The sequence below is a fragment of the Phyllobates terribilis genome, unplaced genomic scaffold, assembly GCF_046119375.1.
Source record: "Phyllobates terribilis strain yellow unplaced genomic scaffold, ASM4611937v1 Scaffold_4__5_contigs__length_816908805, whole genome shotgun sequence".
Classification (NCBI taxonomy): Eukaryota; Metazoa; Chordata; class Amphibia; order Anura; family Dendrobatidae; genus Phyllobates; species Phyllobates terribilis.
In genome coordinates, this window is record NW_027362764.1 from 793,172,760 (window position 1) to 793,185,390 (window position 12,631).

General features: G+C 46.6%; 1 protein-coding gene across 13 annotated transcripts in view; it reads left to right on the forward strand.

Annotated features, from left to right (window-relative positions):
• LOC141266083 (cytochrome P450 2C25-like) overlaps positions 1 to 12,631 on the forward strand; it is a 464,276-nt gene that overhangs the window by 424,739 nt on the left and 26,906 nt on the right. For all 13 annotated transcript variants that reach the window (XM_073679978.1, XM_073679979.1, XM_073679977.1 and 10 more), the window contains one exon: positions 5,272 to 5,413. In XM_073679978.1, coding sequence (XP_073536079.1) covers positions 5,272 to 5,413 — 142 coding nt within the window. The remainder of the gene's footprint in view (positions 1 to 5,271; positions 5,414 to 12,631) is intronic.

Genomic DNA, 12,631 nt, shown 5'->3' on the forward strand with positions numbered 1-12,631 from the left:
CCTCTCATTAACTCTAACTAACCCCGCCTCCAGATACCAGTTGCAATGGAGAGGAGCTACCCTTCCTGGTCTGGAGCCAGGAAAGTGATGCATGCTGGCATACCTGATTAGGGGACCCCTCCTTGCTTCCAGGCATGGCATCACTGCAGATCATAACTTCCCACGTCGTCCTGAGCTTACTCAGGGAGGGGTTCAGCCAACCCTCAGGTACCTCCGGAGTACGTAACGGGACCCCCTTCTGTGTGTTCCTTCTGGTTTTCTCCCTGCACCTCACACCCAGTATCCCAATCTAGTGACAGCAGACCTTGTAGGGTGACGTCTTCTCTGTCCCCTGGGTCCTCTATGGCCACCTTCTCGGTGAGATAGATGTGGCTTGTGGCTGCAGCACATGAAATGCTGCACCCTACGGTTACCTAGTTGAACGTTGCAATTCTCACTAGTTAGGGGCCGGTCCCCTCTGCGACCCGATCCCTCCACTGCCTGGTAGATTCGGACGTATGGGTGGCCTCCAGCACTGCCCGTACCCCTGGGATCCTTTCTTCACTCCTTGAGCCTTATCTCTGCTCCCGTTCCTTCCTCCTCTCCTTCTCCTGGGCCTCCTCACTCAGGCCCGAGCTTCCCTGAGCAGAGCTCCTACAGAGATCCTGTTCCCAACTCTTCCTCTGACTGGAACCCTTCTAGATGGTTCCATCCCTTTTTATATCACTTCTTACTGAGCTCCCCTGAACTTCTTCCTCCACCCACACCCACTACATGGTTCCCCCTATTTTGGTTCCCCCCACTCCAGCCAGGGACAGGGCTCAGCAGAGGAGCAGCGCATCTTGCCCCTCCTGGAGTAGTGTAGTGTTGGTTGCAGGTGTTAGGGTCCCGGGCAGTACTCCTTCCTTACCTGAGAGTGAGATACCACACCTCTGGGTGAGATGCAGTACCTCTGTGGCGACTGAACCCCCAGGGGCACCACACTTCCTTCAACCTTAAAAACTATGTTACTATGTTACTTAACCATATTCTCACTCCCTCTATTCTCCTTCTCCTAGTCGCGGGAGATATCTCTCCTAACCCCGGCCCTTCTTGTAATAGTTAGTTTAACTCCTCACCTGCTACACTCAGAAACCCTGTGAATCTCATTAATATTCCTTTCATGCCTTTTGTCTCTTTTAACTGTGCCCTCTGGATCACATAGTCAGCGTGTAACAAACTCTCATACATCCATGACTTTTTCTTTCAAATTCCTTTATCCTTCTGGCTCTTGCTGAAATCTGGATCTAGCAGTCTGTCACCACCGCCGCTGCTTCTCTCTTGAATGCGGGGGCTTACATTTTTCACATACCACCAGACCTGACAACAGACCAGGTGGAGGTGTTGGTCTGCTTTTTTAAACAAAATGTACTTTTCAGGTTATCCCCAAGTACCCTGAATTATCTTCCTCATCTTCTTTTCTTTTGAGATCCATGTTGTCAGATTTTACCTGCCCTTCTCCATGGAGGTGGTAGTTGTATATCGCCCTTCAGTCCTCTCTCGTCAATTCCTAGATCACTTTGCCACCTGGCTGTCACACACAGTGTAGGAAAGACAAAGTGCCCCATGAAGCGATGAGGGGAAGGGAGCCCAGACACTAGGGAAAGGGGGAGTGGAGACCTCCTAGGCTGATCTAATATCACCCTGTCTCCAGTACCATCCCTATATTGGTTCCTCACCAATTGCCGAACAGGAACCTACGCCCTGTAAATGCCCAGAGCTAGGCCTTGGATAGGGAAGGGGGGATGAGCACTGGTCAGTCCCCACTATAAACTAAAGAACACAAGGGAGACAAACACAGGGGGGAGAAACTTAGATTGAGCCATTTTCAGAGTGATTACACCAAACGTCCTATAAGCACCAGAGAGGAAGTAAGCAGATTGCAATAGCTCCAAGCTTTCACAAGGGAACATGTGAATATCACCGGACCCTCCCTGCAACAAACTAAAACTATTTAAACACCCAGGCCAGGGTAGCCACTGGGATCTAAAGTAAGACAGATTTAAGAAGGCGTCTGTAAGGCCAAACAAAGTGACCTTCTGCAACCAGCTGCAGAATGACTGCTACAACTGACACATCTGTGACAATGGCTTCCTCACTTTCTATCCTCTGACATCCCCACTCTCATCATTGGAGACTTTAACATCCCTATTGGTGATCCCCTCTCCCCATCTGCCACTCATCTTTTATCTCTAACCTTCTTTTTCTGGCTTTCACAGTTTACTTACTCTCCTACGCATGAAGACGGGAATATGCTGGACCTGATCTTCTCCCGGCTCTGCTCAGTGCATGATTTTACTAACTACCCTCTCCTGCTCTTTGACCACAAAGTTCTTTCATTCTCTGTCAAGAACTGTCACCCCATTCAGGGCACTCCCACTTACCATACTTATAGAAATATATGAAGAATTTGCAGTCATTATTGGCCCCAATCTTCTCCCTCTCATATCCTGACTCTGCAATGTATCATTATAATGTTTCAGTGCAGAGCGCCCTGGATGAAGCTGCATCTCCTACACATAGAACAACTCGGCACAGATGGTGACAATCATGGCACACGCTGCAAACACATTTTCTCCAGCGGTGCTCAAGGTGCACCGAACGTCTTTGGAGAAAATCCAATCTGGCCGAAGATTTCATCTATTATAAGTTTATACTTAAAACATACAACTTTGCCTATCACCTCTCCAAACAAGTGACTTGAACACCCTCGTCACCAAACTATCCAACAATCCTAATCATCTCTTTGACACTTTTAATTCTCTCATCAATCCAAAAGTGCAGGCCCTGACCACCGACCTAAACGCTGACAATCTGGACAATTATTTAAAATTAAAAATGTACCATATTCAACAAGATATTTTCTCCCAATCCCTTAATTTCATGAATTGCACTCCTTCTTGCACTGCATCTAGCTCACTTTGTCTTTGAACCTTTCACGGAAGAAGAAGTTAACAGGCTCGTTGCAGCTTCTCGACCCTATTCCCTCACATCTCCTTCAGTCCCTTACTGTGGCTTTCGCTACTCATCTAACTAAAATATTTAATCTCTCTCATCTGGTACCTTTCCCTCCTCATTTATACATGCCAGCATGCAACCATTTCTTAAAAAACCCTCCTTTGATCAGAACTGCACTGCTAACTGCAGACCTTTGTCTAATCCTCACTTCATCTCTAAACTCCTGGAACGCTTGGTCCATATAATCTCTTCTTGACCCTTTACAATCTGGTTTCCGCTCCTTACACTCTACTTGAAGTGCCCTCACTAAAGTCTCTAATGATCAACTAACAGCTAAATCAAATGGTCACTACTCCCTACTGATTCACCTGGATCTTTCTGCAGCATTCACTAGCTCCTTCTCACTATGCTCCATTCTATTGGCTTCTATTGGAATCAAGGATACTGCTCTCTCCTGGTTCTCTTCCTACCTCTCTGACCGCTCCTTCACTATATCTTTTGCTGGCTTCTCTTCCTCTCCTTTTCTCCTTACTATTGGGGTTCCTCAAGGCTCAGGCCTAGGCCCCCCCTCTTCTTCTTCTTATTCACCACCAGTATTGGACAAACCAACAGTCGATTCAGTTTTTGCATGATCTCTCTGCTGTTGGCACCCAATTATACACCTCTTCTCCTGACATCATCCCCATTACTACCAAATACCAGTGATTGTCTGTCCACTATCTCTAACATCATGTCCTCACTCTATCTAAAACTGAATCTGGCAAAACTCCTCCTCTAACCTACCTATGCCCGATATTGACATTTCCATATGTGGTTCTACCATTACTCCCCAGCAGCATACTCACTGTCTTGGGATCATATTTGACTCAGATATTTCCTTCACCCACTACATCCAATCACTCGCTCGCTCATGTCACCTACACCTCAAAAACTCTAGAATTCGACCTTTTCTTACTTTACGTGCAAAAACTCTTACTGTAGCTCTTATTCATTCATGTCTGGGCTATTGCAATTCTCTACTGATCCGTCTCACTCTTACTAAACTCTCCCCTCTCCAATCTGTCCTGAATGCAGCAGCCAGGATCATATTGCTGTCCAGCCGCTACACCGATGCCTCCACCCTGTGCCAGTTATTACACTGGTTACCCATCCACTATAGAGTTCAATATAAAATAATCATTCTCACCCACAAAACGCTCTATGCTTCAGCACTGCCCTACATCTTCTCCCTCATACCTGATTATCACCTTACCCGTGCCCTCCGTTCCTCTTATGACCTAAGACTAACATCCTGAATAATCCAAACCTCCCACTCTCATCTCCAAGACTCCTCGTGTGCTGCACCAATTATTTGGAATGCACTTCCCAGGGCAATTCAATTAGTTCCCAATGCCTACAGTTTTTAAGGGTGACCTAAAAATGTATTTCTTTCGACTGGCCTATCACCTCACCTCACTTATCTAACTGTCCCCGTTTTGCCCATACAACATTTTCTTCAAAATCAGGACTCTCGTAGCTTCTGTTCACACCCCACCATGCAATTATTAGCCCTCTGTAACTGTACTGCACACTGGCTGGTGACCGGTTCATGCAGCGTTATGTGAATCCCGGACCGCTCAATACAAGCTCTTATTACCATCCACCTTTCATGTGCCCCCTATTTCCTCATCGATTGTAGCTTGTGATCAGGACCCTCACTCCTCCTGTATCTGATGAATTATGTGCTAATCTATGAAGTCTTTATTGTCTGTATAAGTCTCCTCTGTAATGTAAAGTGCGGACGAGTGTGCTGGTGCCATAAAAATATAAATTATTATTATTACTATTACTATTATCCTGTCCACTGGAGCCAATATTCCATCAGGAAAATGTTTAATGCCTGATGTAATCTATGCCACCAATTGGTACTGTGCTAAATAGTAAAGGAGGCCCAATGTGCTTCTGGAATTTAATACTGTGGTCCTTCAATGTACTTCAGTGCTGCATTCACAATTGTTCAGGCTTTAAAGTATACATTTTTTGCTTTCTCTGCTTGACCTTTCTATAATGATTTTCATTCTGAGAAGAGTGATCCTTACTCCTGACACTGTGCAATCAAACTAACTGCTTGTAGGATATTCCAGAGCTGAACTCACTATTCTGCTCACTGTCTAACACGCTTAGGCACCGATGCCCCTACTTACCCCAGCTACCATGCAGAGGAGCTTGTTTACCCAGATCGCAGTTAGTCCTCTGAACCCAAAAGCATAATAAAGAGAAGTCCTGTATAATAATCGCATTTCTGCTCACCCTCAGGTTGAACATGAGATTGACCCCGATATCTGTGACACCAGTCTCCACATGGTGCTTGTAGGACTTTTAACAGCAGGAACGGAAACCACAGCTTTCACACTGAAGTTCTGCCTGGTGCTGATGGCCCATTATCCAGATGTTCAAGGTATGAATCAGTTATACTTCAGAGCTGCACTCACTATTTTGCTGATAGAGTCACTGTGTACAAACATTACATTACTGATCCTGAGTCACATCCTGTATTATACTCCAGAGCTGCACTCACTATTCTGCTGGTGCAGTCACTGTGTACATACATTACATTACTGATCCTGAGTTACCTCCTGTATTATACTCCAGAGCTGCACTCACTATTCTGCTGGTGGAGTCACTGTATACATACATTACATTACTGATCCTGAGTCACATCCTGTATTATACTCCAGAGCTGCACTCACTATTCTGCTGGTGCAGTCACTGTGTACATACATTACATTACTGATCCTGAGTTACCTCCTGTATTATACTCCAGAGCTGCACTCACTATTCTGCTGGTGCAGTCACTGTGTACATACATTGCATTACTGATCCTGAGTTACCTCCTGTATTATACTCCAGAGCTGCACTCAATATTCTGCTGGTGCAGTCACTGTGTACATACATTACATTACTGATCCTGAGTTACCTCGTGTGTTATACTCCAGAGCTGCACTCACTATTCTGCTGGTGCAGTCACTGTGTACATACATTACATTACTGATCCTGAGTCACATCCTGTATTATACTCCAGAGCTGCACTCACTATTCTGCTGGTGCAGTCACTGTGTACATACATTACATTACTGATCCTGAGTTACCTCCTGTATTATACTCCAGAGCTGCACTCACTATTCTGCTGGTGCAGTCACTGTGTACATACATTACATTACTGATCCTGAGTTACCTCCTGTGTTATACTCCAGAGCTGCACTCACTATTCTGCTGGTGCAGTCACTGTGTACATACATTACATTACTGATCCTGAGTTACCTCCTGTATTATACTCCAGAGCTGCACTCACTATTCTGCTGGTGCAGTCACTGTGTACATACATTACATTACTGATCCTGAGTTACATCCTGTATTATACTCCAGAGCTGCACTCACTATTCTGCTGGTGCAGTCACTGTGTACATACATTACATTACTGATCCTGAGTTACATCCTGTATTATACACCAGAGCTGCACTCACTATTCTGCTGGTGCAGTCACTGTGTACATACATTACATTACTAATCCTGTGTTGCATCCTGTATTATATTCCAGAGCTGCACTCACTATTCTGCTGGTGCAGTCACTGTGTACATACATTACATTACTGATCCTGAGTTACCTCCTGTATTATACTCCAGAGCTGCACTCACTATTCTGCTGGTGCAGTCACTGTGTACATACATTACATTACTGTTCCTGAGTTATATCCGGGGTTATACTCCAGAGCTGCAGTCACTATTCTGCTGGTGCAGTCACTGTGTACATACATTACATTACTGATCCTGAGTTACCTCCTGTATTATACTCCAGAGCTGCATTCACTATTCTGCTGGTGCAGTCACTGTGTACATACATTACATTACTGATCTTGAGTTACATCCTATATTATACTCCAGAGCTGCACTCACTATTCTGCTGGTGCAGTCACTGTGTACATACATTACATTACTGATCCTGAATTACATCCTGTATTATACTCTGGAGCTGCACTCACTATTCTGCTGGTGCAGTCACTGTGTACATACACTACATTACTGATCCTGAGTTACATCCTGTACTATACTCCAGAGCTGCACTCACTATTCTGCTGGTGCAGTCACTGTGTACATACATTACATTACTCATCCTGTACTGATCCTGAGATACATCCTGTATTATACTCCAGAGCTGCACTCACTTTTCTGCTGGTGCAGTCACTGTGTACATACATTACATTACTGATCCTGAGTTACATCGTGTATTATACTCCAGAGCTGCACTCACTATTCTGCTGGTGCAGTCACTGTGTACATACATTACATTACTGATCCTGAGTTACATCCTGTATTATACTCTGGAGCTGCACTCACTATTCTGCTGGTGCAGTCACTGTGTACATACATTACATTACTGATCCTGAATTACATCCTGTATTATACTCTGGAGCTGCACTCACTATTCTGCTGGTGCAGTCACTGTGTACATACACTACATTACTGATCCTGAGTTACATCCTGTTTTATACTCCAGAGCTGCACTCACTATTCTGCTGGTGGAGTCACTGTGTACATACATTACTGATCCTGAGTTACATCCTGTACTATACTCCAGAGCTGCACTCACTATTCTGCTGGTGCAGTCACTGTGTACATACATTACATTACTCATCCTGTACTGATCCTGAGATACATCCTGTATTATACTCCAGAGCTGCACTCACTATTCTGCTGGTGCAGTCACTGTGTACATACAATACATTACTGTTCCTGAGTTATATCCAGGGTTATACTCCAGAGCTGCAGTCACTATTCTGCTGGTGCAGTCACTGTGTACATACATTACATTACTGATCCTGAGTTACCTCCTGTATTATACTCCAGAGCTGCACTCACTATTCTGCTGGTGCAGTCACTGTGTACATACATTACATTACTGATCTTGAGTTACATCCTATATTATACTCCAGAGCTGCACTCACTATTCTGCTGGTGCAGTCACTGTGTACATACATTACATTACTGATCCTGAATTACATCCTGTATTATACTCTGGAGCTGCACTCACTATTCTGCTGGTGCAGTCACTGTGTACATACACTACATTACTGATCCTGAGTTACATCCTGTATTATACTCCAGAGCTGCACTCACTATTCTGCTGGTGGAGTCACTGTGTACATACATTACTGATCCTGAGTTACATCCTGTACTATACTCCAGAGCTGCACTCACTATTCTGCTGGTGCAGTCACTGTGTACATACATTACATTACTCATCCTGTACTGATCCTGAGATACATCCTGTATTATACTCCAGAGCTGCACTCACTTTTCTGCTGGTGCAGTCACTGTGTACATACATTACATTACTGATCCTGAGTTACATCGTGTATTATACTCCAGAGCTGCACTCACTATTCTGCTGGTGCAGTCACTGTGTACATACATTACATTACTGATCCTGAGTTACATCCTGTATTATACTCTGGAGCTGCACTCACTATTCTGCTGGTGCAGTCTCTGTGTACATACATTACATTACTGATCCTGAATTACATCCTGTATTATACTCTGGAGCAGCACTCACTACTCTGCTGGTGCAGTCTCTGTGTACATACATTACATTACTGATCCTGAGTTACATCCTGTATTTTACTTGTCAGGCAAAATGTATTTTTATCCTAGTTTTAAAAATGTTGAAAGGACAGCCAGAGTTGTCTTAAATCTCCGCCCCCTGTTCACTTGGAAGTGACCTCCATAGAACTCTACTCTTGCTTCCCCCAAACAAGGAATTTTTATAACCGCCATAAATCTCAGCCAAGAGCAAGCATACTGGTCTACACTGGATTTCCCCTCCAAAGCTCTATTGTGTAACTGTACAATCTTTAATGTCAAGTTTAATAATGCACAAGACTGTCACAAACACGTGGAGCACATTTTTGGGATGCCCACCTTTTTCCAGTTATGGTGGTGTATCTTTCATAACTCGGAAACCACCAGAAACCGAGGAAATGCGGTCTGAGCTTCTGAACGTCTTAGAAATATCATATTTGATACCAATCTCCGTGAATATTGGTGACGGCAAACATGATGCATCCATCTTGGATGTGGGGTCCCCCCCATACCAAGATATGAAAGAAGAAGAATTTTTATGTCTTGTGCAGCTGGGTGGGTTCACAAAACCGAGCCCCCGTGTGAGGTAAGCAACATGGGTGTGTCCTAGTGTTTTGCCTCCTTAGTAAAAACCAAAACGTCCATGTTGGCTCATTCCAACCCAGGGACGTCGGACGCAAGCACTTCTCGCTGCGTGGAGGAATCACACCTAATTTCCGGGGAGCAGTCCCCCCCACCGAATCTGGGACCATCACCTCGTGGCGCAGGTTTTGCTATTACTTATCCCTTTTATTTTAATAACTGTTTTATGCATATATGTAAATTGTCTCTTTTATAATATCTTGTATATCTTTTGTAAACACTGCCAACTTTCGGGAGTAAATTATTATTATTTACCAGCTTTGCTCTTCTTGACCTATGTCGAGCAAACACGTTCCTCACCTGCTAATTCACGTTACCTAACGGTACCCGATCCACCTGTTAAGAGATCGGTGGTGGCAGCATACTGTGTATTTATGTGATATTGTGGTTGAGGGTGGCTGGATTGAGGTATATATACGTTCCTGGAAGGAACTGGTGGTATATATATGTCCTGTCACATTACGTGCCACAATAGTCGACATAAATGAGAGCAGCTGCGCCCTGTTGCTTATCCTCGGTCAATACCGTGTTTGACCAGCAGGATAAGGGGGCTCCAGAGGGCTGCAAGGTCTGACCAAGTGTTTCCAGACAAATTGGTGGCAGAGGTGGGATCATAGGACATTAGTGATCTGGTTTGAGCAATCATTACTCTCACTAAAAACTTGCACGGTTCTTACCTGCACCCTGCACAAAAGTTTTGAAGATCGAACTCAGTGTTTATTAGATCTGAGACAATACTGTATGTGTAGCAGTTACCCCTACCCTTCTTCGTTTTTCTTTTTTATTTGTATTTTGGTGATCATGGTCATAGTTGGGGAGTTCTGGTACAGTCAGCAGAAAAAGGACACTCTCATTGGAATATGTATAACCAGAGGCATTGACCCCCTCAGCAAAAACAAAGAACAAATGGCTGCTGCACTGGCGCAACTGGAGGTCGAGCAAGCCCGTCTCCAGACCTCAACAGGGCCAGGGGTCAGCTGAGATATGGACAGTACTGCTGCAGGGGTCCCACCTGTAGATGCACGCCGCATCAGCGACCAGGGCAGCCTGGACCCCTATCTGCAGATGGCTCTACAGCAACTTCCTGCAGAGGGTCATGAAGGATGGCTGAAAGTAATTCAGCAGCACCAGGAGGCTGCCGAGCGGCGTGCCGAGCGAGAGGCCGAGCGAGGGGCCAAGCGAGAAGCCCAAGCTCAGAGGGCCCATGAACTGCAGATGGCCCAACTCGGGATCTCAACATCCACCTCTCGGAATGGTGAGACCAACAATGCGACCCTGTTTAAACCCCATCCAGAGCATTTTACTGTGATGGAGAAGGACGGCGACCTTGACACCTTTCTGAGGGGTATTGAAAAGACTTGCAGACAGTACCAGTTGCCTGTGGACCAGTGGGCCCGGTACTTAACTGCAGGGCTGCGAGGCAAATCTCTGGATGTGTTTGTGGCTCTTCCTCAGGGCCTAGATGGGAACTATGATGCCATTAAGCAGGCCCTAATCCAGAGGTTCCAGCTGACTCCTGAGGTGTACCGTAAAAAGTTCCGGAACCTCCAACTTGGACCGCACGACAGTTACAGCGATGTGTTGCATGGGCTCAGAACGAACTTTGAGCAGTGGATCCAAGGACTGTCAGCGACCACCTTTGAGCAGCTAAAGGACCTGATGGTGAAAAACCAGTTCCTGCATCTGTGTCCGACTGAGGTACGGCAGTTCGTGATGGATCGGGAGCCACCAGATGCCAATAAAGCAGCGCAGATCGCAGACACCTACGAGGCCAACCGGAGACCGGAGGTGGGGAAGCCGGTCGTCGCCAGCTGGAAAGGGGGTAAGCCATCAACAACCATCCCTGCCCCTGCCAGCCGAACTTCCGGAGGCCTTGACCCCTTTACCAACGCCCGGCCTGCATCTGATGCCCGCAGGTGTTATTTCTGCAACCAGACTGGTCATCTCAGCGCCACTTGCCCAGAGAAGCAGAGGAAGAACCCCCCATCCAAGGCCCCAGGGCCTAGTGCATCAGTTCTTTTGGTGGGTGGGCCGGTTGGGAGGGTCTGTGAAAACTTGCAGTCTGTCACCTTGGGGGACACTGTCACTGTAGGCCTCAGGGACACTGGGGCCGAACGAACCCTCATCCGACCCGAACTGGTGTCCGCTAAAGAGCTTATTCCGGGAAAGACCCTGACTGTCACCGGGATTGGGGGCGTCCGTTGCCCCTTGCCCATGGCCCGGGTTTTTATTGATTGGGGTGAGGGGAGTGGGGTGAATGAAGTGGGAGTATCTGAAAACCTACCTGCAAATGTTTTGTTGGGAACTGATTTGGGGAGGATGTTTGCTTATTATGTCCCTGACACCCCTCAACGATCTGATACGGTTGGTAAGGTTAATGCTGATAATGTGAATGTCAAAGCTTTACCTGATGATGATGATGATGATGTATTTGAAGGTACAGGAGTACTCAACCATGTCACGCTGCGGGGTGATATTGCTGAGGATCCCCTAGCAGGAACAAGTGTCAGTGCTAAGGGTGATGGGGAGAGGCACGGGGACCATGAAGTAGGTGGTGCTGTGCTGGCGACCAGTGTCACAACAGACGGTGATCTGGCTGATGGTAGCGGCCTCATAAGTAGCACTGCACCTGAGGTAATGGGGGAGGATGGGGAAGTAGTTCTCATAGCCGCGCAGGCTGATGGGATGGTGTTATTCCCCGGAGAGACGGCCTATATAGCCGCTGTTACCCGCAGTCATAGTGCCCAGAGCGCAAGTAACGCCCTGACTTCTGGACCCTCCTCGGACAGAGGAATAACGGAATCAGTTATGGACCCAGAGCCGGTCCCAGAGGGTCCCAGTGAGGACGTGGCCTTAACCTCACTACTGGCTTCCTCCAGCCAGGAGTTTCAGGCAGCTCTGCACTCAGATGCTAGCCTAGAGATGTTAAGGAGCCTCGCTGAGAAACCCACCTCCGAGTTGGATAAGGAGAGGGTATTCTGGGACCAAGGGAGGTTGTACCGGGAGACAGTTCCCCATACACCCCAACAGGAGTGGCTGAGGGAAAGACAGCTGGTCGTCCCCTACCAATTCAGGGATGAGTTGTTGTGGATCGCCCATGAGATTACACTCGCTGGACACTTGGGGGTCAGCAAAACCAAGGCCCAGCTGTCTAACCACTTTTATTGGCCCAAAATGGGGACGGCTGTGGTGAACTACTATCACCCCTGTACCATGTGTCAAAGAGTGGAAAAGTCAGGGCCGGATCCCAAAGCCCCCCTGATCTCTTTGCCAGTGATAGAGGAGCCTTTCCAGAGGATTGCTGTGGACATTGTGGGACCACTGGCCATACCCAGCAAGTTCTGGAAAACATTTCATCCTTACTGTGGTAGACTATGCTACCCGATATCCAGAGGCA